The 27,553-nt window shown below is 41.7% G+C and overlaps 2 protein-coding genes across 7 annotated transcripts in view; one reads left to right on the forward strand and one right to left on the reverse strand.

Annotated features, from left to right (window-relative positions):
* LOC126278685 (cyclin-H) overlaps nucleotides 1-27,553 on the forward strand; it is a 72,695-nt gene that overhangs the window by 37,771 nt on the left and 7,371 nt on the right. For all 6 annotated transcript variants that reach the window (XM_049978944.1, XM_049978941.1, XM_049978942.1 and 3 more), the window contains one exon: nucleotides 12,516-12,874. In XM_049978944.1, coding sequence (XP_049834901.1) covers nucleotides 12,524-12,874 — 351 coding nt within the window. In that variant the 5' untranslated portion in view covers nucleotides 12,516-12,523. The remainder of the gene's footprint in view (nucleotides 1-12,515; nucleotides 12,875-27,553) is intronic.
* LOC126278684 (cilia- and flagella-associated protein 45-like) overlaps nucleotides 1-27,553 on the reverse strand; it is a 123,180-nt gene that overhangs the window by 30,641 nt on the left and 64,986 nt on the right. Inside the window, exon 6 of the mRNA XM_049978938.1 lies at nucleotides 295-510. Coding sequence (XP_049834895.1) covers nucleotides 295-510 — 216 coding nt within the window. The remainder of the gene's footprint in view (nucleotides 1-294; nucleotides 511-27,553) is intronic.

Raw genomic sequence — 27,553 nt, forward strand, 5'->3', positions numbered from 1 at the left:
GTGTGGAGCTTATGACGTACATATTGCAGCATGTCATGTTTCATTATAAGTGTGTTGTTGAAGTTTATGGCTGCACCAGGTATACCACTGGATCAGCCCTCTTGTTCTCAGTAATGTGAATGTAATATCTTGTCAGAGGCTCTGTGTTATCTGACCTGCCTAAATGGTTGCCTACAAGATATTACTTTGTTCCCTTGTTTGTGGAAGAGATTAGGGAATCATTTGAGGTACTAACAGTCACACTGTCAAACACCTAAGCTCTCTAATGGTAATAATTATCAAAATTACACTCACTTCCTTTTTCATTCTGTCCTGTCTTTCATCTTCTTCTTGCCATTCTCTCTGTGCTTTTACAATGCGTTCAAACTCTCTCTTCTCTCTGGCTATTTCAAGTGCTATAGTTCTCCTCCTGTCAAGCATTTGTTCTGCCCGTGCTTTCTTCAGATCATCCTCCTCTTTAGCTTTCCTACGAGCTGCTTCTAATTCCTTTCTGCGCCATTCTCGTTCGACCTATGGAGAAAAAACATTGTCCGTATTACGTTCAATGTATAGTACGACACTGAGAAAAATAGTTTGAGATTATGTACATTTAAAAGTGCTGGTAATCAAAATCTGTTTTTGTTAAGGTTTGATAATGCATGCTCTTCACCTTAATATTACTACACTTTCCACACCTATAATATTCAGTTAATAGTTAGACAAAACCGAGGCTTGTTCTGTGGAAGTGGAAGCTGAAGTTGAAGTGGAAGTTGAAAGAAAAATAAGAAAATAAGAAAAGTTTCCAAAATATAGTAACACAAAAACGGAAAGGGGTAGTGCAGAGGAAGAGTGGAAGCTATTTAAAACATCAATAATTAACAATGCTGTGCAGATATGCGGCAAAATAAAGGGTAAAGTGAAAGACAAAGAATCCAGTTGATGGAACAATAGACTAAAAGATGCAATTAAAAAACGTAATATTGACAAAGAAAAACATGGAGTTTCAAAAAAGAAATCAGAACCAGGGGCTGGTACCAAAAGATGAGCGCAAGGCAACAACACTGAAGAAGGGATACTGACAAAAGAAACTCCAAGCAAAGAGAATTGTGATAGAAGAAAAGGAGAAGAGTTGGGAAATATTCACCCAGAAACTAGAGCAGGATAGCAAAGGGAACCAGAAACTGCTATATGGGTTATTGAAAAGGAAAAGATCTGGTAGAGAAGACATAAAAACGATTGAAATAGAGGATGGGGACATTTTCAGGGACATGGAAGATATCATAGAAGACATGAAGAATTTTTTTGAAATCTTACTGAATGGGGAAACTGCACAAGAAAGTGACACCAAAGTCATTGAATTAGAGGAAGAGCATTATCCAATCTCTTGGTTAGAAACTGAGAATTCCCTGAAACAGATGAAAAGTGGGAAGACGGCTGGAGTAGATGAGCTGACAGCCGATATGATTAAAGACGCAGGAGTCCATGGAATACAATGGTTGCACTAGGCGCTGGGAGTGATATGGAAAGAAAACAAAGTGCTGGATGAATGGAAAAAAAAAAGAATTATAATACCATTGTTCTAGAAAGGTAGTAGAAAGAAATGCACTGACTACCAAGGAATCACACTGCCTTAAGATAATGGAGAAGGTCATAGAAAAAAAGATTGCGGAAAATTCTAGAACACCAATTAGAGGAACAACAGCATGGGTTCAGACGTAATGGGGAACAATAGAGCTCATTTTATCCCTTCGTCAATTGATGGAGAAATATTGGGAAAAAGGAAAGGACTTGATAGTAGTATTCATGGGGTTGGAAAAAGCATATGTCAGTGTACCAAGGGAAAAAATATGGGAATGCTTGAGAAAACATTATGTTCCTGATTCATTAATTAAAAAAGTCTGGATGCTGTACGATGGTTGTGAGAGCAGTGTACAAGTAGGAGGTGGAAGGTCAAAATGGTTTAAGACAAAAAGCAAGGCAGTTCGCTCTCCCCTTTACTCTTCTTTACACTTATCGACACAATCATGAAAGAAATCAAGGAAGAAGAAAATGAAGATCTCAACGCTTTTGTTTTTGCTGATGACATCGCCATTTGGGTAGACGGAAATGGAGGTTCAAAGGAGACTAGATTACTGGAACAAAAAATTTTAAAAATTCAAGTTAACTGTGAGTAGGAACAAGACAGTGGCAATGAAGATGAGCAGGACACCCACACCCTGCCACATCGTACTGGAGGGGGAGAAGGTTGAATGTGTGAAAAAGTTCAATTATCTGAGTAGCATCATATCACACAATGGAAGTTCCAAACTAGATGTCTTAAACAGAATAACAAAAGGATATAGCTTGTTCCACCAAAATCTGGGACAAGGAAATCCCTTAAAGAGCCAAACAGACTATGTATAAAACTTATCTTGTGCCAGTCATGATGTATAGTCTAGAGGCCTGTTTCATAAATAGGAGAGAAGAGAGTCAAATACAAGCATGTGAAATGAAGATCCTTAGGTCAGCTCTACAAAAACTAGGAGAGACAGAGTCATTAATGATTATGTAAGGAGAGACCTGCAGGTGACATTGACTACAGAGGAGAGAATGAGTGCTTTGAGATTGAAGTGGTTCGGTCATGTGAAGCAAATGCACCCGACTCGAACCCCATGCCAGTATTTGGAGATGGAGGTCCCAGGAAGAAGACCAGTTGGGTGCCCTAGAAAGAGATGAACAGACCAGGTTAAGGAAGCTCTCAAGAGGAGATGAGTAACATGGGATGTAGTGGAGAGGGAAAAGCTATACCAGGACAGAAACCAGTGGAGGCATATCGTTCACAAAGTTCCTACCTGCTTGCTGGAAGGAAATCCTGATAATGAGGAGTTAAATAAATGGCACCACATTCACCAAAATGCATGGTCAGTGCCCTGAGTATGCCAAGTAATACCAGATCAGCAAAAGAAATAGTATGGTAAACCAAAATATCACAACAACAGAAACAAACTGAGAAAATACAAAGTAATCAACTGTCATGACAGTAGTGTGCCAAAACACTAAAATCTAAATTGCTTAATATTATAGTTTGTCATCCATATCAGATTAAACAACTGAACAAAAAGTGTTTTAAATATGATCTAATGAAGTGCAGCATGTTTAGTCATATTTTCATTGAAATTGAGTCAGACTGAATGTATCTGAACAGCTTTTATGTTGGGAATATTGAGGTTCAGCAAGATCACTGGGCCGGGAAACAACTACACAGAAAACTGATAAATGTATGCACATAATAGTACCTCAGAAGCTATTGCATACAATAGAACTGTTATTTAGATATATAAAATACAGTTAACATGTAACTTTGAACTTTTAGTAAAATGAACACTCTAAAACAGAAAACATTTCATGGAGACCATGAAAAACTGAGATAGTCTAAAAGAAAAAGAAGCAATGCATAGAGAGTTTATTTTACACATAATGGTTGGCTTACATTGGTGGCTTGTTTTGCGTTACTTGTACCATCTCATCTTCGATATCTAAAGTAAAAAAAATGAACCTCTTTTCATATTTGACCCCTGTACTTGTAAAAAATGTTCTGAAACTTCAGAATAAGTTCTCTATTCTAGGGTTTGTGTTTGCTTCAGTAGGGTTTCATTAGTGTGGTGAATAGGCTAATAACCATCTTGTCTGAATGCAAACCAGTGTTCTTCCTCCTCGCCTTAATAAAGCTTGTACTTTCTATTAACTATTTTACTTTCATGGACTAGAAAAAATGGTAAGGAAGCCAGTCCACACTGGAACAGCTCTCATATGGGTCATTCCGTGTCAAATCATCCAGAAATTTTAGGAAATGACACCCATCGTCACGCAAATCCTTGAAAATTTGGGTAGTGGAAGTTTACCTAGATATATTCACATTTCCAATATGTTGGTGTTACATGTCAATTGCTTTTTCACTTATGGTAAAAACAAGTTTATAGATTCAGGAATTCAGGGTTTCATAGACGAGCTCCTTTATAATTTAAAAATAGAATAGTCCCTACAGTTTTTGCAGTGGAAGCTTGAATTTTTAGTTAAAGAGAAAGATTTATATTTTATAGTCGTGCTTCTTGCAGTGAATATCCATCATCTGCATCTCAAAAAAAAATTGTAAATAATTTCGTTTAAACAAAACACATGCACAGACATTATAATTTTTTTAAGGTATTGCCCCCCCCCCCCCCCCCATAGATACCTTTAAAAGTATTCCATTATGTTACACAAAAAGAATCAGTTTGCAGAAATAATGGGAAGTGTGAAAAACAACGTTATTGTAAAAGAAATATTGAAGTTTGCTAATTCATGACTACCATGTCACCACCAAATTGCTGAAGTTGGCTACACTGGATTTCCCTAGGAGCAAATCATATCTGAGAACATTGTTTTATTGCCACTACAATTATTGCATCATCCAGTTCCTTTGTTTTGAGTCGTGTTCATTGAGCGGGCAGTTCTGAGCTCTTGTACTGAGTTGTACTCAGTCAGTTATTAGTTAAAAATTCCATTGTTGCAGTTTTTAACTATTCATTCCTAACAAAAGTAAATCCCCTAATATTACAATAATAACATGAAATAATTTTGTAATGAAACGATGGAATAGAATGATTTTTCATTATTTAATTACTTATTAGGTTACACCAATCATTTGAATGATTTACAACAGACATTGGTTTTATGGCTGAAGCAGTATGGAAAGTACAAATAAGCAGTGTTTTCTTGGATAATATTTGCAAGATATATGTGATAATGCCCTGACTTTTGTGAATGAACTGACTAGCGAAGTACAAAAACATTTATTATGGCAAAGCAACATTCATTCATACTGTGATTTAAGTGTTGTGTGTGTGTGTGTGTGTGTGTGTGTGTGTGTGTGTGTGTGTGTGTGTGTGTGTGTGTGTGTCCGTATCAGTTGCAAAGCAATTTAGAAAAGATTGCTGTATGGTGTGTCAGGTGGCAGTTGACGCTAAATAACGAAAAGTGTGAGATGATCCACATGAGTTCCAAAAGAAATCCGTTGGAATTCGATTACTCGATAAATAGTACAATTCTCAAGGCTGTCAATTCAACTAAGTACCTGGGACTTAAAATTACAAACAACTTCAGTTGGAAGGACCACATAGATAATATTCTCGGGAAGGCGAGCCAAAGGTTGCGTTTCATTGGCAGGACACTTAGAAGATGCAACAAGTCCACTAAAGAGACAGCTTACACTACACTCATTCGTCCTCTGTTAGAATATTGCTGCGCGATGTGGGATCCTTACCAGGTGGGATTGACGGAGGACATCGAAAGGGTGCAAAAAAGGGCAGCTCGTTTTGTATTATCACGTTATAGGGGAGAGTGTGTGGCAGATATGATACACGAGTTGGGATGGAAGTCATTACAGCATAGACGGTTTTCGTCGCGGCGAGACCTTTTTACGAAATTTCAGTCACCAACTTTCTCTTCCGAATGCGAAAATATTTTGTTGAGCCCAACCTACATAGGTAGGAATGATCACCAAAATAAAATAAGAGAAATCAGAGCTCGAACAGAAAGGTTTAGGTGTTCGTTTTTCCCGCTCGCTGTTCGGGAGTGGAATAGTAGAGAGATAGTATGATTGTGGTTTGATGAACCCTCTGCCAAGCACTTAAATGTGAATTGCAGAGTAGTCATGTAGATGTAGATGTAGATGTAACACAAAGACAGGTACCTGTGCAGATTCTCTCTACATAAGAAAATTTGCTGTGATCCCTTCAAGCACCATAAATGATTTGTTTCATCTGGATTGCATGAAATTAGTTTAGAAAAGGCAAAGACCTTCAAAATGAGAGGCTATAGCATTATTACTGCGGAGAAAATGTGCTCAACCTATATAGAACTTATTAATGAAAAACAAGCAAGTGTCGACTCATTGCCAGAGTATAGAAATTACAGTAATGTGAAGGTGCAGAATCCTGAAAAATCTCTGCTCAGTACTAGCTTAACTAGCTTAGGAGTAACTCCTGCAAAGCTGCATTCAGTTGCTCAGCATAGTTGGTCTACAGCAGCCAAACGAAAATTAGAGTCAGCAGCTGGAAATCTGAAAACTAAAATTTCACTTACATATCAAGTTGAGCTGGCTTCTGATACAAGCACTATCCCTGACAGTGATTTAACAGAACTGGAAAAAAGGCAAAACATCATGATGAACTCATGGACAAAATCAAACAGAAAATAGAGTATACAAATAACTAAGAAAAAATTCAGTTACGTATTCTTGTGCCGCCAACTTGGTCTCTGTGCAGCCCAACTGCTATGTTGCATCTGCATATGAGTCTTCTTGGTATTTGGGAATTGTTGAGAAGGTGAATTGTGAAGGAGACGTTACAGTGGGGTTCATGTATCCTCATGGACCATCCCCGTCCTATTGGCCTGATAATGATGTTTGTGATGTTACTGTCTCTCATATTCTGTGTGAAGTTGATATCACCACGGCAACAGGCTTTACTTACTCTCTAAGCAAAGAGTCCTCAAAGTTGGTGAAAAAAAAGTGGTTATCATACAAAAATATATTACCTAAGGATCAAAGTGTCTCGTCACTTAGCACTAGCATTTTGTGCAGTGTTGATAATATTGGCTTTTTACAAAATGCCTAATTATTATAAGCAAAATGCTATGTATTTTTACGTTGAGTCGATTTGGTTATGCCCCCCCCCCCCCCCCCAATGCCATTCATTTCTCAAAACTGATTTTTTGTGTGATGAAACTTTATTATTTGTAGATCACTTCCCAATATTTTCACTGTTGTCCAGGAGGAGGGAGGGAGGGAGGGGGTGGGGGTTACTGTCCAATTTTTTTTTTCTAATTTAAAAATAAAATTAATTTTCAAAAATGTAATTGGACAATTCTAACATGTTTTCAGAAATTACATGTCCGGAAGGATATTTAGGGAAAAAAACTGCCAGCATACTATTTTTTGTGTAAAAACTGCAGCCAATTTTCAAGTTTTTACAGTTTGCTTTTAAGTAACACAATGCGTCAAACTTTCAGCAATTGCTACCAACAGAATGTACATAAAGCAATAAAAATGGGCAAAAGTACATAAAATTAGATAGAAAATCAGTACACAAAATCTCAGTTCACAACTAGATAATGGGTACCATGGCCTGGATGACTTGACATGGAATGACCCATATGTCACCTAGCACACAAGGTGAGACTAGGGTTAAAACACTAGAATAGTACCTGGGAGGTCCAGGATCCAAATTACTGCCCAAGTATTCTGATTCAGGAGGAGGAATTATTCTATTCATTCTCCATGTAATAGAGCACTAGTGCTCTGTGCCTAATAATGCCACTACCATCCCTTATTTAATTATAACCAACTTTCCTCTATTTCTTAAGCCAGTCTGTTCGTGTTTTTCAGAGTGTGGTTCCTGGAGTCCAGTACACAGTCATTCTCTTTCCAGTCGTTACAGACAACCTTTTTTTACGAGTCATCAGTCTACTGAATGATTGATGCAGCCCGTTCTTGGGCCAATATCTTCATCTCAGGGCAGCACTTGCAACCTACATCATCAATTATTTGTTGGTTAATTTGCAATCTCTGGCTTCCTCTACAGTTTTTTACCCTCTTGTACCATAGACATTATTTGCTGCTGTGTGAACACGTCATATCATGCCGGCCCTTCTCCTTGTCAGTGTTTTCCATATATTCTTTTCCTCGCCCATTGTACGGAGTTGTAAACATTAAATCCTTTTGTGTGTGTGTGTGTGTGTGTGTGTGTGTGTGTGTGTGTGTGTGTGTGTGTGTGTTCCCATGCTGCTGCTTATGAGTAGATTTTTTATCTATCCATTTGCATTATGTTATCAGTAATTAATTATTTTCATTGAAGTATTGTTTTTGACATTACTTTTCCTCGCTTCTGATGTGAACAACCCTACTACTGAACTGTTCACCAGTAACTCACTCTCTGCCCCACTTTCCTGTTTGTAACAAAATGTATTGTCATTACACCATTGTTTGCTACTGTTAATATAATTCTGTATTCATCCAACCAGAAACCTTTTCTTCTTTCCATTTCACTTCGTGATTTCTAAATTGTGCCTTTGCTTTTTCCTTTCCAACCTTTTTTAGCTTCCTATCACATTCAGACTTCTAACATTCTATGCTTTGATTCATAGAGTGCCACCCTTTCATTGGTTACTCAATTTTTTTCTTGTGGTTACCTCCCTATAGGCAATCGCCTCTCAGAGATCCAAATAGAGGACTAATCACTTTATCTTCTCCATGAGGAGAGATTATTATGACACTTTTTCAGTTACAGACCACATATTATGTGGATACACATCATATAGTGATTTTCATTGCCTTACATTGTCATGCTGTTGATGATAGATGATTTTTCTGCATTTTGTGGCAGTTTGACATCTCCAGTGCAAGAGGATGCCCCAGACCTCTTGCCCTGTTCTCTTTGACAAGGTCTGTGGCAGAACAAGGGTGACACTCAAACCCAGAAATGTTTGGCCACCATTGCTAAAGGTTTTTCTTCAGAATTTAAATAATTGCTGGTTTTGATCTTGGCTCCTAGAAGTTTTGATTACTAGTCAGACGCACTACCGCTAGACAGTAGGCTACACGCAACTCAGCCAGTGTTGTCTAAACTGCATTATCCAGTCAAGAACTGTTAATTCATCTAAAAACTACAAATGATTGTAACTCTTTATCATCCAGTGTCAGCATGTTATGCAAATATGAACCAGTTTCCCCCCTGAGGTTTTAAATTCTTGTAATGTCTGAAATAAGGCCTTCCTGTTCATTACTCCTGATATGACACTTGTAACAACTTTACATTATCCTTGCAATCAATGCAACATGGTACAGTAATCAGATACTGGACTCACCTTTAGGGCTATAGTAGTTCAAATAACTGCCCACTCATTCAGATTTAGATTTTCTGTGATTTTTATAGGAGAAACACTAGGATTATTCCAAATGATGCAGGCGATTTCATTCCCCAATCTGAGCTTGGTATCCATATCACATGACATCATCAGTGGGATGCAAATCACTGATTTTCTTCTTTTCATCTGTTGACTTAATACCTTGGTCAAACCATATGTCAGTTTTCAACTCCTTTTCTTTCATTTTAATTCATACTTTGTTACTGTCCCTGCTATAAAAATCAGTTTTACATACCCTCACTCATTTGGCCCACCAAACCATTTGTCGCTGGTAAGAGTTGCTTTGTCAGAGGAAGGGCCAGTTGTGAGATGTATCATATGTGGCAGATAGAGTATTCTGAACAGTATAAAACCTTGAGAAAAGCAATAATAGCCAATTTAAAGAAAAACAATGAGGCCATTCTAAGGCCCAGTTTAGAGAGCAAAACATGCATAAATAGAGGTAAACGGAAACAGAATATTATGATTGCCCAGAAGAAGATTATTGCAATAAATGGAGACAATGGTAGACTTACGTATAGAGAGGAAATTTTAAATTTCATCAGGAGTTTTTATAGTAACTACGAAGGCTTTCCCGGCGTAATAATTGATAATATTCTTCTCGGGTATGCAGCCGGATCATAACGTCTTCAAGACACAATATTTCCGCGGTCCAACTGGCCGCCATCTTCAGGTGAGAGTGCTGGTGCACGATCTCGCCGGAACTGACTTCCCCGCGCAAGCGGCGGCCCCTATATAGGCCGCAGAAGACCCACAACGCGTGTGTGAGAAGGTGCCATAACCGCCCTATAGCGCAGTAGACATACCCCGCCGCCAGTGATGGAAAGAGGCAAAATCGAGATATCGCTATTAAAAATAAATAAAAAGTTTTTATTCCGACGATAGAACCACAGACCGTTGTTTTTTAATGTCAGATAACACTGGGTCCCAAGTCTTACTTAAAAGAAAACCCTTGTCTCTATTAATAAGATTGTCAGATAACCGAATCTCTATGGATTCTTTTAAAATACAATCCCAATAGCGAGATGCAGGGGCAACCATTTGGGTCTCGTCATATAGTATTCTGTGACCCTCGGTGAGACAGTGTTCCGCCACTGCAGACTTCTCAGGTTGAAGCAGTCTTGTGTGCCGCTGATGCTCAACACATCGCTCCTGAATGGTCCGGATTGTCTGACCAATATAAGTCTTTCCACAGTGGCAAGGGATCTTGTAAACACCGGGCTTCCTCAAACCCAAGTCATCCTTAACAGAGCCAAGGAGCGCTCTAATCTTGGGTGGTGGACGAAAAATACTTTCGATGTGATATCTTTTCAGAATCCTTCCTATCTTCGAGGAAATGCTCCCAGCAAAAGGCAGAAAAGCTACCGATTTGCAGGTATCTTCTGATGGTTCAGGCGAAGGTCCAAACTGGAAAGCACAACGGATCTGTTTATCTGTAAAGCCATTCTGCTTGAACACAATCTTAAGATGGTCCAATTCTTGTGTCAAGCTTTCTCCATCTGAAATGGCATAAGCTCTTCTCGCCAACGTCCGCAGGACCCCCGTACGCTGGAACGATGGATGACAGCTGGAAGCATGTAAGTAACGGTCCGTGTGCGTAGGCTTTCGATAAACGCTGTGTCCCAGTGTCCCTGCATCCTAGCATCAAATTTACAATGGAGGTGGAAAATGATGGAAAGCATCCGTTTCTGGATGTTCTGGTGTACAGAAAGGATGATGGGACACTGGGACACAGCGTTTATCGAAAGCCTACGCACACGGACTGTTACCATGCTTCAATCCTGGCTTCATATAATGAAGAAATAACAACATTTTGCAGCAATGTCAGCTTACTAGGTAATATTTTTGTTCACCGAGAAGTGATAAATGAATACCAAATGCCTCTTACGTATAGCTGTTGTAGATTTTGAAAAGGCTTCGATTCGGTTAGCCCCATCTTGCAGTCCTGCAAGCGCTAGCTGAGTAAGAGGTAGAGGTGTCTGATGTTAAAATACTGTACCATACACAAAAAAACTTCTGCATCTTTTGTTGGTGTCAGGGGTGTAATTCAAAGAGTTTCCAATTCACAGAGGAGTGAAACGAGGTGATCTCATTTCTCCCAAGCTGTTCTCAGCCTTCCTGGAAATGACAGTGTCAAAATTGAACTGGGAACAAAAAGAATTAAACGCATTGGGAAGAGACTTAACAACCTGAGATTTACAGTTGACACCTGTACTATTGGCAAATGATGTTGGAGAACTACGAACAATGGGATCTGATATTACTCCAAAATATCAAACAGTGGAACTGAATGTAACTCTTTCTAAGACAAAAGTTATGTCTAAGAACTGATGCACAGTAGGAAACACACTACTGGACAGTGTCAGAGAATACATCTACCTTGGCCAGCTTTAAATATGATGGGAGAAAAAAGATCACAACTCTTTCGACACATCTAGCTAGACTGGCAAGCATTTGGAAGACACTCCATCTCCAGGTCAAACATGGCAGTAAAACTGAAAAAAATAGTTTTTCATCAGTTTCTTCCCCAGTCAGATTTTCTGCTGTGAAACCTGGATACTTATATACTAGACAGAAGCTTAGAACTATGCAGTGGGGCATAGAAAGTTCTCTGTTAGTTTAAAAGGAAAGACAAAAAAGGGGGAAGACATCTTTGACTGCTAGACAAAGGCGGACCTGGAATGGAGTCCAGGAGACTGAGGGAGGCATCCAGACCAATGAGACATGAATATCACTCAAGACTGTTTCCCACTGAAAAAGAAATTGCAGGCATACCTGGGCTCATTACTTGGATAGAAATTGTGGCTGCCACCTGCTGCTGCTGCTACTGATAATGATTATTATGTAGCAACTGATCTTATTTCTGACATTGACTTTTATAAGGAAAGCATGGACTTCGGTAAAAAGTGTCCAGTAACAAAATGCAAAATGATTTGCAGAGTGGACTGCAACACACTGCTTCACTAGGCAGGTAATAAAGATTCTTCCTTCCATCATCAGTGTCTCAGAACTTCCATGTGGGAATAAGATTAGTGGCATTTATTTCTTTTCTGGCCTTCATGTTAGATTTAATTTATACAATTGTCTCTTGTTGTCAACACAATTTTATTCCTTCACTTGCCAGTTTCCTTCACTTATGCTTGTTTTAGCTATCTTTTATCTTTTGCTTTTTTCAGCTATTTTCTAAATTCTATTAGATAATTTTTGTTTGTCACTATCTACTTTGTGCCCGGCTGTGCTTCTAATTCCATGCTGTTTTTCTAATAATTTTTCTGTTGTAATTGTGCTTTCTGCTTGTAAATTCTAATTATTTCAAATCCCATGCGTTGTTACAAATTTAGTGACTTGTTTCCTTCCCATGATGGAATACTAGGTGACATTTTTACTTAATCCTAGAATAGTTATGTTTTTTTTTCCAACCCTTTCCTCTCATTTGTCACATGAAGGATGATGTTACTCTGAATGTGGCAGTTCCTGTATCAGCTGCTGCTTGGTAAGCTGAAAGTTTTTCTGTTCTTAAATCTTTCATTTTAATTGTGTGCAGTATATTTTTAACTTCGTGCCTCTAATACTTTCATTTTGTTTGTGCATAGGCACTATCATGTATATGTCCAGCACTCAAAAACGCAGCTGGACATTCAGTAATGAGTCAGAGCTTATTACATTACGTACAGAAGCCAATGCCCAGTACATAGAACGCCACCGTGAAGATGAAGCTGCCGTTAAGGCAGGTGACATGGCTAGATTCTTCCTGACAGCTGCAGAAGAACGTTGCCTGGTGCGTCAATTTGAGCTCCATCTACGAGATTTTTGTCGGCGCTTTCAGCCTCCAGTTCCACGGGCTGTTATGGGTGCTGCTTTCCACTACTTCAAGCGATTCTATCTGCGAAACTCTGCTATGGATTATCACCCAAAGGAGATGCTCGTTACATGTGTCTACTTGGCAACAAAGGTCTGAGAGAGATCTTATATAAAAATGACTAATATCGATCTCTTATTTAAATGATGGTATTAGTAACATTAGATTGTTGATTAACATAGTAGTTTTGTGAGTTTATAGCTTTGATATAAACTTAAGGTGCTGTTTATAAAAATGATTTCTATAGAGAAGACCAAACTTGAAACTTACTATGTGTGTAGACTTCATATAAATTAAAACTGAAATTTTAAGAACAAAGCAGATTGTTTGTAGCAATACACCAGGCAAGATTAATTTGAGATCATTTGAATAGCACAAGTATTAAAGATTTTCGCACTGTACAGTAACACAAAGAAGACAAAGGCCTACTGATTGCTGATGAATAAATATCAAGAGCATTGATAGAAACCTACTTTTTGAAAGAGGAGCGTTTTTGTTGTGATAAAAATAGTTGGGGGGGGGGGGGGAGGGGGGAGGGTTTAAGAAAAGGGAAAGAAATGCTATGCCAATAATAGAGAATAGGAAGTGTCACTGTTGTTGAGGTCTTCAGTTTGGTTTGCTGCACCTCTCCAAGCTACTTTACCCTGTGCAAGTATCTCTATTTCCGAATAACTGGTGCAACCTATGTCCAGTTGAACCTGCATACTGTATTAATCTCTTGGTCTTCCTTTATAATTTTTACCCCCACCCCTCCAATATTAAATTTATGATCCCTTTATATTTTATAAAGTTTCCTATCAGCTAGTCCTTTCTTTCAGTCAAGTTTTGCTCCAAGTTTTTCTCTCCAATTCTGTTCACTACCTCCTCATTAGTTACGTAATCTACCCATATAATATTCAACATTCTTCTGTAGCACCACACTTCAAAGCTTATGCTCTTTTGATGTCTAAACTGCTTATTGTCCACATTCACTTCTGTACAAGGTTACACTCTACTTTTTTTGGCCATTGGTAGTCTACATTTACATCTTCTCACTTCAGCCGTCATCAGTTATCTTGCTACCTAAATAGGAAAACTCATCTACTATGTTCAGTGTCTCTTTTCCTAAACTTAATTCTCTCAGTATCACCTTATTGAACTCATTTTTTTTTCTCATCTTAATCCTTCTTTCTAGAGAATGCCGATTCCATTCCACTGCTCTTCCAAACCTGCTGTCTCTAACAAAATTGCAATGTCATCGGCAAACCTCAGTGTCTTTATGTCTTATCCCTGAACTTAATGCCTTCTCCAGATTCATCTTTGGTTTTGTGTGTTGCCAGCTTAATGTATAGTTTAACATTGGGGATAGACTACAACCCTGCTCACTCCCTTCTCAACCACAGCTTCCCGGTTGTGCCCTTCGACTCTTGTAACTGATATCTGGTTACTTTCCCAGTTGTGAATAATCTTTTGTTCCTTGTATTTTACTCTGCTACTTTCAAAGAGTGTATGCCAGTTTTTAAATGCTTTTCTGGTATTTCATTCTTCTTGAAGTCTGTGGGTATGAAACGTGTCTCACACTTCGTACACATTAGATGGAATAGTTTTGTTATGGCTGGCTCTCTTAACATAATCAGTAGTTGTGATGGAATGTCATCTATTCCAGGGGTATTGTTTCATCTTAGGTCTTTCAGTGCTGTGTCAAATTCTTCTCATAGTTTCATACTTCCCATCTCATCTTCATTTACATCCTCTTCCTTTTCTGTAATATTGCCTTCAACTTCATTTCACTTGTTAAGTTGTTCTATATATTCCCTCCACCCTGCAGCTTCCCTTCTTTGCTTAGTACTGGTTTTCCATGTGCTCTCTTGATATTCCTACACCTGCCACTCTCTTCTTCAAAGGCGTCTTTAATTTTTCAACAACCAATATCTATTGTTCACATAATTATTTATGCTTCTATATCCTAATGTGTCCTTTAGCCATTCATTCCTGTATAGGCATTTTGCACTACCTATCACTGTCATTTTTTAGACATTTGTATTCCCTTTTGCGTGTTTCATTTGTTGCATATTTATATTTTCTCTTTTCATCAGTTAAAATCAATGTCTCCTGGGATATCCAATGATTTCTACTAGGCTTTGTCTTTTTACCTATTCGAACCTCTACTGCTTTCACTATTTCATCTCTCAAAACCACCCATATTTTTCTACTGTATTCCTTCCCCCTTTTCCTGTCAATTGTTCACTGATGCTCTGTTTTAAACACAGAACAATCTTTTGTTTTAACAACTTATCCAGGTCCGATATTCTTACTTCCCTATCGTTAGGCAGTTTACTTAGTTTTAATCTACAGTACATAACCAATAAATTGTGGTCAGAATCCACCTCTGCCCCTGTAAGTGTCTAACAGTTTAATCTGGTTCTGGAATCTCTATCTAACCATTCTGTAACAAATCTGAAAACTTCAAGTGTATTCCGGTCTCTTTCCGTACACAACCCCCTCTCACCATTTATAAATCAACTGTTAGCAATGACTAACTATACTCTGTGCAACATTCTACTGGATGAATTCCTCTTTCACTCCTTTCCTCCAGTTCTTATTTTCCTACTATTTTTCCTTGTCTTCCTTTCCCTTCTATTGAATTCTAGTCCCACGCCACAGTTAAATTTTTCTCTGCTGCAACTACTTGAACAATTTCTTTTACCTCATCTTTCATTCTTGTAATGTGTTCATCTGCCAAGCTAGTTGGCATATAAACTTGTCAGGTACCAGATTCGTGCCTATCTTGGCTGTGATAATGTATTCACTACACTGTTCATCGCAGCTTCACACATTTATTCATTATTTGACATACTCCAGCACTACTCTGATTTGACTTCGTATATACAGGGTGATTTTTTCCACCTTGTACAGGCTCTAGAAATTGCTTGATGAGAGGATACAGAACAAAAAAGGTCTAATGAACTTATGTCTGGAAATGCATAGTTTCAATGAGAGAGAGACTGTGTGTAAATGCTGTACCATGCAGCAACAGTTATGCATGGTCTCCTAGAGGATGGTACTGTTCCTCTTACATTATGCCCTAGCATCCTCTTCTGCCTCAGTAAATCATAATTTTCTAGCCGATTCACTTCTCTTGCTGACTCACCTTGTAGTGGATAATGGTTCCATTACAGAAAAGTCAACGGCAATAGGTGGTGGGCAGCAATATTATGCCAGGAGATATATCCCTGCTGATAACAATCACAGCATTCAATATTTGTAACAGTGTTTTGCCATTTTTCTGAGAAAGGGTCATTTCAGGAAGCAGGAATTCGTGAAGGCCGTATCTGAAATGTTCGGACACAGGACTAGGAGGAAAATGTGGAAGGTGACCACCAGGCAGTTGTCCTGCTAGTACAGAGTAAGTCAGACAACTGTGAGGAACATTCCCCATAACAGTTCTTACTACCCTTATCACATACAGCATGTGCAGGGCTTGCTAGCGACAGACTTTCTACATCAGGAGCAGTTTCGTCACCAGGCAACAACGATTCTGGGATTTGTGTCACCCATCCTATTCACAGATGAGGCCACCTTTACATGGAGTGGTATCTTCACCGTGGTATGGTGAAAGTGATTTATCATCATCAGTGCAGCCAGAATGTGTGGGCCGGGATACTCGGCAACCGTATTTTGAGACCAGTCTTCCTTCCATGTCACCTAATAGGCCAGAACTATCAGTGTTTCTTGAGGGTGACTGTGCCTCCCCTGATGGAAGAAGTGTCATTGACAAAGAAGTATCATTGACAATTTGAAGGGTTATGTGACTGCTATGTGATGGTGCTCCAGCCCACTTCACTATTAACATTGAGACACATCTCAATCGTGTCTTCCCTGGTTGATGGATCAAACAATGGGGTCCAGTTCATGGCCTGGTCATTAACTGGATGTCAACCCGTGTGATATATGGTTATGGAGCTGTCTCAAAAGTATAGTGTATGCAGAGCCCATTCCAGATGTGGAGGCACTGGAGCAGCGTATTCATGCTGCCTTCGACACTGTTTGGATGGAGTCTGGCCAATGTGAACATGTGAGACAGAACGTGCTGTGATGCGTACAGGCATGTGTTTAGGCACATGGAAACCATTTTCAACACATACTGCAACTGTGGTTGCATGGTACAGCTGGTATTAGATGGCAGTCTCTGTAACAATGTATGATTGAATAAATGGTCTCTAGCATGGAAACCATGCATTTCTGGACATAAGTACATTTGACCTTTTTTGTTCCGGGTCTTCTCATCACAGTGGAAAATGGTACTCTGTGTAACACAGTACTCACCTGACCAGAAGTGCTGTTCATCCTGCCACTGAACTTACTTCACTAATCCTCACTGTATCTAACATCAACCTGCCCATGTCTCTTCTTAAATTTTCTATCCTACTTGCCCATTTTAGAGAGCTAACTTTCTACACTCTGATCTGTAGAAGGCCAGTTTCATTTTTTCTGACGAAGACATCCTCCAGAGAAATTCCCACCTGGAGATCAGAGTTGGTGACTATTTTCTCTCTCGAATATTTTATCCAAGAGCATACTATCACCATGTAACCATACAGTAGAGTTGCATATCCTCAGGAAAAGTAATAGCTGTAATTTCCCCTTGCTTTCAGCTATCCACAAGAACAGCACAGCAAGGTCATGTTTGATAATGTGGCAAGGCCGGATCAGTCAGCCATCCAGATTTCTGCCCCTGCAGCTGCTAAAAGGCTGCTGCCCCTCTTCAGGAGCTACATGTTTGTTTGGCTTTTCCACAAATACCTTTCCATTGTCGTTGGCCCCCAAGGGGCTCACAGTTCTTTCCTAAGTTCATGTGTGACGTGCACACAGGGCCCCAAACTATTGCGGCCCACTCTTCCCTCCTGAGCTACATTTCTTTCCTCATGCCCCTCCCTCCTTGCGCTCATTCTCTGTCTGCCTTCCCCTCTCTTGGTGTTCTTACTTATTTTGACCTGACTATCCACCTGGTTTCTTGTATTCCTTCCAGTTTTTGTTCATCTTGCCTTTTCCTTTTTGTCCTTCCTTTTTGACGGTTTTGGTCCCCTGTTTGGGGTTTGACTTCCACTTCTAAATTTTCTCTCCTTAGTGTGAGCCATTTGGTGAAGAACTCCCTAGCATCTACAGCATAGATTCCCCGCTGCCCCTCCTTCCCCTCTTCCTTCCCCACTGTAGCCCTGCCCCCCCCTCACCCTACTAGGTAACCAGCACATGTAGCAAGTCTGCGTGTGGAGCTGTTAAGTACCCATCTGGCTGGGCTCCTTGATAACACAGTGATCACACTTTTGATACCTGACCTGTTGCCTCCCCATGTATGCCTAGGAATGGTTGCTTGACATTCTGGACCATTGGAACTCCTGGCAAAAGGCCGCCGTGCCAGACGATCCGTGCTGTGGCTGGGCGGCACTCATGGCAATAGCCCCTGATCAGAGTGGGTGGTATCAGGTTGAAGCTTTGCGTATGAAATGTATTGACCTCCACAAAAACTGGCCATTCTTCTAAGGCCATCTCTTCAATTGATAATGGGTCATTTAATGATGTTTTCTACAACCCTGTGGCCTTTGCTTCCCTGGCTACACCCTAGGAAGAGGCTCACTAGCTTGAGGTGAAACACTTTGCCCACTACCTGATCTGCATTAGGCCTGATGGGGAAATTTTCACCACCACCAAGCCATTATTTTTTGTGGAAAATCTTGAAGGCAAGTAAGATGCAGTCAGGTTTGCTGTTGATGAGAACTACTACTGCTGCCAGTCTGCAGTCCTTCATGATTGGGATCTCCTTGGCAACAACTTGGTGTCCATTACTCCTCACCAGACTTTGAATATGGTTCAGGGAGTCATTTTTCATAGTGACCTCATCCTTCAAACTGATGCAGAGCTCTGGACCAATCTGGAGTGACAGACATGTTCAGGAAGGTCTTAAGGACAATCGCACTGACATCAGCATCTCTATTCTGGCATTTGAAGGAGATACACTCACATAAAATGTCAAGGTTATGTGTTACCATTATGGTGTGAAGCTGTACACTCTGCCACCCATGAGGTGGTGTTGGTGTTTGCGTTTCGGGCACAAGCTTCCCCACTGTATGACGGATGCTGTATGCGGTATGTGAACATCCACTCCATGAGGGAAGCTCATGTGTTCTGTCACTCGTGTGTATTAATTGTCACAACCATCACTCTTCCTGCTCGCCAAATTGCCCTGATGATAAGACGGTAAAGAAGGTATGAGACTGTAAGTCCCATGATCATTTATTGTACACTGAGGCTCAGCAGAAATATGACCAACTTTACCCATTGTTTAAGTCTAACTTTGTCTGTCTTTATGACCTTTTCTCCCCCCCCCCCTCCCCCCAATCTCCTCTTTATGCCAGTATATCACTCCTCTCCTCCCCCCCCCCCCCCCCCCCCCCATGCTGCTCCCACACTCCCCCTCTGGGTCTCTCTCTCCTTCCCCAGCCAGCAGAGAAGTTTGCCCCTTCTTCCACCTTCTTTGGCACACAACTCAGCTGGGGAACTCACTGTCCATGCTCCCCAAAGTTGCTCGCTCTCTTTCCGTTCTCAATCTTGCAGAAGTCTGCTTTTGCTCTGTGTGTGCCCTCCTTGACCTACGAAAGAGAAGAGGAAGAAGAAATATAAGTCCTTGGACAAGTGCTCCCCCCTCCCCTGGTGCTCCTGGAGGTGCCATCTCCCATCTCGAAACCTGAGTCTGACATCTTTATTTGTGCATGTCACCCTGTCCTTGGTGATGAATGGTGACCAGTGACATGATTGGCTTCAGTCTGTTCCCTCCCATTTGGATCCCTTTTCTGTGGTCATTCAGTGGAACTGTAATGGATACTACTGTCACCTCCCAGAATTGCAATCTTGTATTTACTTTTACTCAGCAGCTTGTGCCAGTTTCCAGGAATCTCCTTGTACTGATGTTCACAAAGTGATCCTTTGTGGGTTCCAGGATTTCTGTCCATACTGGGTTAGCCCTTTGAAGGCATCTAGTGGCATTTGTATGTTGGTCCATAAGGACATTGTTAGTACATGGACTCCCTTCATATCACATTGAAAAGTTACTGTCTGGGTCCACTTGGACTCTGCAGTCATGGTTTGCAATCTGTCTCTCCCTCCTGATGGATCACTTGCACCTCTTGCCATAACTGTCCTCCTTTAGCAACTCCCCCCTACCTTCCTTCTCTTGGGGAATTTTAATGCCCATCACCATTTGTGGGGTAGTGCATTTTCGTCTAGTCAGGTGCTCCTTATTGACCAATTTCCTGCGGACCAAGACCTGTGCCTTCTTAATGACTGTTTCTTTACACATTTTAGTGCCACCTATGCAACTTTCTCTGCTATTGATCTTTCGCTGACTTCCCCTCCCCTTCTCCTTTCCGTACACTTCTCGTCACATGACAATGTCTGTGATAGTGACCGTTTCTCATAGATTCTCTTGTTCCATTCCAGTCACCCAATGGCCAGGTTACCCTGCAGGTCTTTCCATCATGCTGATTGGCCTCTATATACCTGGTACATCATATTTACACCTTCTTAGTCAGATTGCACTGATGAAGTTGTTTGTGATCTGTCTGATAAGATAATTGGCACTACCGGCATTGCCGTTCCACACTCGAAAGGACCTCTTCATCACTTGCCAGTTCCGTGGGGGAGCATGGCCTTTTCACCATCATCCATGATTGTCACTATGCCTTGAAACATCTTAAGTAGCACCCATCCTCTGCCAGCCTTATTACCTTTAAACATCTTTGTGCCAATGTATGTTACTTAACAAAACAGAGCAAGTGGGTGTGTTGTGAACAGACTGTGTCATCTGTAGAATCTTCTGTCCATCTTGGTTAAGGGTTACAATCCGCACCCTTCAAGGTTGTCAGTGGCAGTCTTCCGTTCCAAGCCTTGCCCTTGCAGGTGGCCTTTGTACGGGTCCATCAGTTCTTGCAGGACACCTTTTGATCCATTTTGCAATGGCATCTGTGTCGGCCTCCTATCCAGCCACCTTCATCATCCAGAAACAACAGGCTGAATCTTCCCACCTGTGTCTTGTCAGGCAAAATCCTACAGTAAAAGGGAACTTCGTCTGACTCATCTTTCCGTGATTCAAAACCCTGGCCCTGGTTCCATCCGTAACCAGTTGCTTCAACACGTCAAACTTCCACAGAATAATATCTCCTCTTGTTGTTTAACTGTATTTGTCTCCAAGGCATTTTCCCGCCTCAGTAGAGGGACAGTATTGTGGTTCCTGCCATTAGGCCTGGCAAGGATCTGTTGTCCTGTGATAGTTACCAGCCCATCAGTCTGACGATTTTCTCCAGCAAGTTATATGTATGGATGAGGGCTCATCAGCTCAGCTGGGTCCTTGACTCTCAGGAACTTTTATCTCCTTACTAGTGCTGCTTCGATTGGAAACTGCAGTTTGGCAAGCCTTTTCTCAGCACCACCGTCTTGTCGCAGCTTCCTTGGATCTTTCTAAGGCATAAGGGATAAGACAGCTTGGTGCTGTCACATCCTACTTACGCTCCGTGAGTGGGGTTTTAAGGGCCCCCTCCCAATTTTTATTCATCATTTATTCTCTTGTTCAGAGTTTGAGTTGACACCGTTCTCAGCTCTCTGGAGATCCAGGAGAATAGCATTCCACAGGGCTCCGCGTTAAGTGTCCTTTTTATCATCACTATTAATGGACTTGTGGCCTCTGCTGGAACGTTGCTCACCCCTGCTCTGTATGTGTATGATTTGTGTATTAGGGCATGCTCCCACTTGGTAGTCTTTGTGGAACTACAACTTCAAGGTGCTATCTGGTGTTCTTCCATGTGGACCACTCACACATTTTCTAGTTCTCTCCCCCTTAAGTCGAGGGTGGCACATTTCTGTCACTGTACTATCTTGATGCACAACACGTGACTGTGTCCCTCAGCTCCAATTTTTGGGTCTTCTTTTTGACTCCCTCAGGGCTCATCATTCATTTGCTGTGTACGGGCTTGGCGACCCTGGGGTTTCTGAGTTGGGGACTGGTAAGTGCCACCAGTCCTCTGTCACCATAAGTTCTGGTCTTACTTCAATGACAACTGTGCTGTGCAGCGGTGAAATGTTGTGTGTTTCAGAGAACGGGGGTCGTGGCTTCACCTGGACTGCGAGGAAGGTACACACCTCTATAAAAAAAAAAACTCAACCTCAAAGTGTGCTATGTGCTGAGAAAGTGAATGCCTGTTGAGGTAAAACAGTCTTTAGCGGGCAGCCTCTGGGGCACCTGCTGCCCCGCCTCCCCCAGTGGTATCAGGCTTGCTCAGGCATGCAGGGCTCTGTCTGGGTCGACGGTTGTTTCCCTAGTGTCTCGTGGGATCCCTATGGAACTCTCTCAAGAAACTACTACTCCTGACGGGCGGATGTACCGTCAGGCAGCACGTACACCCACTCCTCAAAGAGAGCTCAGTTGGTCAGTGCTCCCAAAAAGAAACCTCAGAGTAATAGTAACAGGGCATTAGTGTGCCGTAACACTTACATTGTAATCAAATGAAATGGAGGAATCTTTGAGAAGATATCCCCTTCTTATATTCACAAGGCATTGCAAGGTATTACTGGGTCTCTGAAAAGTGTCAAATGACTTCGTAATAGAATGCTTTTAGTTGAAACTGCTAATTCCAACCAAATATCTAAGCTTCTGGTATGTAAGGCCTAGGTGAGTATCCAGTCGAAGCTCAGTTGCATAACAGCCTTAACTGTAGTGAGGGTGGTTACCTGCTCTGATGTAATGGAGGTGGACCCTGTGGAGAGCTGTGAAGAGTGGACGAATGTGTGTGTCACGACAGTGCAGAATTATATGAGGAGAGTCAATGGCAAATTGGAACAATTGACAACGTTTATTCTAACATTTAGTACTCCCGAATTATCGAAACATATTCTTGCAGGCTATATCCACCTTAAGGTTTGCCTGTTTGTCCCTAATCCCATGCGATGCTATAAACGTCAAAGATTTGACCATACCACTATGGGATGTAACAGGAAGGCTACTTGTGGCAGTTGTGGAGGCTCCGCTCACGAGTCCGGGACTTCTTGTACACTTCCTTCAAAATTTGTAAACTGCTCTGAAGATCACCCAGTGTGGTGCAGAAAGTGTGGGGAAAAGAAAATTAAAGAGTTGAAAGCAAAGAGACGCATACCATATGGTAAAGCTAAAAAGGCTGGCAAAACCATGCAACCACCAGTATTTGCTTCTTCTTTTGCATCAGCCCTTAAGACAACAATAGCTAAGTGTGTTGCCACCACAAAAACTCAGACCAGAGATTCCAGTACAAGCACATGCGCTTGTCGATGTACCTGTGGGGGAAACACTCCATTTGCAACAGATGTCATTTGGAAGCCATCAGCAGTAGTCTTACCACCTAAGCCACATACCACTCCCCAACATCAGAAGCCAACTAAGCCATCCCCACAACCCAGGCAGCCGCTTCCTCCTGCCAGTAAAGAAAAACGCCCTTCAAAAAGTAGTTCTAAGTCCAAGAAAGCGGTAGATAAACCTTTTGGATCGACGAGCTCTCTCACTTTCTGATGGCAACTACACTCTTGAGGATATGGACCTCCAATGAGAGGAACTAGAGAGCACAGAACTGGCTAACGTTCCCCCTGACCTCCCCAGTAAATCACCGCCTCCGAGGAGAAAGAAAAGAACCACCATCACTAAACAATGGCTTCCATAGGAACTTCTGTGTTGCAGTGGAATTTGAATGGATATCGTTCACATTTAGGAGGATTGCAGTTGCTGGTCCAGGATAAACCTTTCTGCATCTGCTAACAAGAGATACATCTGCATTACGGGGCTACCACATATACAGGAAGGACGATACTACTGGAGACAGGGCTAAAGGTGGAGTGGCTATTTTCCTTGATGGCAAAAGCCATTCCTCTCCTGTCCATCTTACCATGACCATGCAAGCAATTGCTGTGAAAGTTCTTGCACCCATTACTATCTTAGTGGGTTCTTTGTACCTGCCCCCAAATGATGTTTTGGATGCAGACGCATTGGTAGACCTCTTCCAGGCACTCCCACGCCCATTTCTCCTTGTGAGGGACTTCAGCATGTACTGTGGGGCTCAGTTACTACTTGCTCCAGGGGTCGGATGATCAAGCAACTCGTCCATTCTGAGAATATCTGCCTTCTGAACGCGGGTCTGGTGACTCACTTTTCCACAGCTACAGGGTCTTTTTTGGCTGTTGATCTTTGTTTTTGTTTCCCAGCTATTGCAAACTCAGTTCAGTGTGAAGTGGCTCCAGATTTGCATTCTAGTGACCACCTCCCAGTGTGGATTAGTCTGCCGCCTAGGACGGTGGCCAGCTGGAGACCATGCAGGTGGGTGATACAAAGGGCAAATTGGTTACAGTACAGTCGCCAGGCTATTTTTGAACAAAAGAATTGTGCACAGGAGGCGGTAGCCCATATCATTCTTGAGATCCAAAGGGCTACTGCAGAGTCCAGCCTCAGATCTAGTAACCACCTCAGACAGCGGTCTATACCTTGGTGGAATGACGACTGTCGATTGGCAATCAGGGCCAGACGGACAGCTCTGCGGAACTTCGAACAGTGTCAGGCTACAGACAATCTTCATGCCTTCAGGTCTGCGAGAGCATATGCAAGGCTAGAGATCAAAGAACGGAAGAGGGATTCCTGCAGGGGATTCATGACTTCCATTAATCAGTCCACTTCCACTGTTCACGTTTGGGAATCAATAAGACAGATTTCAGGGAAGGGTAGTCGACATCCCCTTATGGCCTTGTCAACCAGTGGGGTCTTGGTGGACACGGCAGAAGAGATGGCTCACATTTTAGCTGAACACTTCTTTACTGTTACTAAGTCATCCAGACAAGCTCCTGCTGTTCAGGTCTTCCAGAACAATTTACAAATTATGATGCAGAGTTATATGGCATTCTGATGGCACTGAAGAGGGTTCACAGACATCACCATACAAGTTTTCTTGTCTGTTCTGACTCTCTTACTACACTGCAAGCACTTCACCAAACGTACCCGGTAGACCCGCTGATTCAGCTCATCCACGACTCCTTATAGCAGCTCCAATGCCGTGGCAAGGAGGTGATCTTTTGCTGGGTACCTGGTCACATTGGGATACAGGGTAACAACATGGCTGACAAAGCTGCCAAGGAAGCATGTTGGAATGCTGCTGTCCGTCAATGTCCCATCCCGTTTCACACCATTATCTCATTTTCTGACAGATGCATCATGCGTCAGTGGGAGACTGAATGGTTGCGGGTGTCAGAGTACAAACTGTGGTCACTCAAATTGTGTTACCCTCGCCACTGGAAGGAGGTTTTGCTTACCAGACTGCGCATCGGGCATAGCCGTTTCACACATGGCTTCCTCCTCCGTTAGGAGGATCTACCGTTCTGTGAAGTTTGTGGCGTGCCGCTTTCAGTTCAGCATATTGTGACTACGTGTGTCTTGTATACTGATATTATGGCAGCCCTTGGTCTGGCTGGAGATCTGCCCACCATCCTCACAGATACCGATACCATTGTTAACAGAGTGGTGAAATTTTGTGAACTGTCAGGCCTCATCCCTAAACTGGTGGGGAAGGGCAGCAGACTTAAGTACATTGTAAACTGTTCCACGTGTGAGGACAGCCTTCGTCCCCACCCATGTGATTTCATGTTGCCTTTTCATCAGGGTGCTGATGACCATGATGTCGAGAGCCCTCTCAACCCAAATCATCATAATCATCATCCTTTTTGACAACAAGCTTACTTGGTTGCCCCATGTACACCTTCTGAAGGTTGGCTGTTTTCGTAAACTTAGTACCCTTCATTTCCATGCCCACACCTCATGGGGTGTGGATTAGTCAGCCCTTCTCTGCCTTTATTGGGCATTAGGTCTGTCTTGTCAAGACTATGGTTGTCAAGTTTATGGGTCAGGTGCATCTTCATTATGTTCCTCTTGAACCCAGTTCACCTTTGTGATGTATGTTTCGCCATTGGTACTTTCCACCTAAGCCCTGTCGATAATCTTCTGGTTGACGTGAGATTCCTCCCCTTTTGGTTTGAAGGTCCCAGCTTCTGGTTTCTTAAGCCCTCACTATCCACTCTTCCCCTGCTCACCTCTCATTCTATTCTTTTCGCAGCTTCAGAACATCACCTGTCTACTGCCCACCCTCGAGTGGATTTACCCGTTAGGCTCTGTCTCGCTTCTCTCCACCATTGTTTTTATCTCTCCTCCTTGGCCTCTTCTGTTCGTACTCTCCCCCCCCCCCCTTTTCAGCCCCCTTGATTAGCATCTCAGCCCTCAATTCAGATGGAGATCTTCCTTGGTCCAAAAGCCTTCATCACTCCAGTGGTGTTCTATTGTTTATTCTGCCTACTCTTAGGAGAGTTTCAGGAGCCCACTGTTTTTTACACTGATTGCTCTAAATCCACCGATCATGTGGAATATGTCTTCTGTTGGTACAGAACACTATCTTTTGCATGTCATGTGTGGGGTGTTGCTGTGAAATTGATAGCCTCACCCAGGTTTTGTTATGCATGGACTCAATGAATGGTCTTCAGGCTATTACTTAGTGTGTTTCCTGTGATCTCTTGGTCTTTGCCATCACTACCATTTATGATGCAGCAAATGTTTCACCAGTAATTAATTTCTTTCCAAACTAATTGCAACAAAGTTGGTGTAACTTATGCAATGGTGGTGTAGATTTGATTTTGTAGGTCAGCTAAATTGTTTGGTAGGGGAGGAACATACAATTGGTTTGTAACAAAACCCGAGAGACAGAAATCCAGTGGTGTCAAGTCTGGGGAGCGAGGTGGCCTCACAGGTGGCCCTTCACAGCCACTCCATCAATCTGGGAAGCAGGTATCAAGGAAACCTTGAACTTCCATGAGGAAATGAGTTGGTGAACAATTATGCTGGTAGTAAACCATCCAATCTCTCATATCTGCATTGATATGTGGAATTAGAAAGTTTTCAAGCATGCCCAGATACACAATGCCAGACACAACATGTGGGTGACCTGGTGGTTTATTATGTCCCAGTGAACAACCCATCTCAACAAAGATTTTGTGCAAAGAGTACATTGTAGACTTGCTTGGAGATTCTTTAGCATATTAAGCGTGAAATTTATGCTGAACAGTTGATGCGGAGTTCATTTCATGAAATCAAAACACACAGTGAGCACACTCCACACCAGTGAATGTAGACATTTTAACTATGCACTATGCTGGTGCTCCTTGTGGCAGAATGGGATACTGATACATTATGTGAATCAAACTTGAGGTTGTTTGGTTCTAAATGAGACATTACTGAATTTGTAAGTTATTTCAATTAATTTCTATACCTTTTCAAATCTGGGAAGTAATTTTCGACTCACCCTGACTGATTGTTGGTCTGTATGGCTCTTCAACATTTTTGAAATCTGTACGCAAGTGAAACATATGCTACACTACCTAATATGTTCCAAAATGCTGCACATAAGAATGGGATTTTTCTAGGGCACTTACTGTGGGTTATGTTGGTGATAGAAAGGTAGGGCAAGTGTTTTTGATAGCCCTTTGACAAGGGACCAGTTGTATATCCTACCAAAGGATCATCTTACTGTAACTACCCTACAGTACTAAGTCAAAGTTTAAATATTACATACTTCCTCTAGCTTAGGCAAGAGGAGCAAATTGATTTCTTTTTGCATTGGAAGTGGTCTAGGGTGCACCTTAAGGGTCTCCATTTAGTTCATGGGTAGTTCCTGAGAAAACATGGTTTTTTGT

Source organism: Schistocerca gregaria, chromosome 6 (assembly GCF_023897955.1).
Source record: "Schistocerca gregaria isolate iqSchGreg1 chromosome 6, iqSchGreg1.2, whole genome shotgun sequence".
Taxonomy (NCBI): Eukaryota; Metazoa; Arthropoda; class Insecta; order Orthoptera; family Acrididae; genus Schistocerca; species Schistocerca gregaria.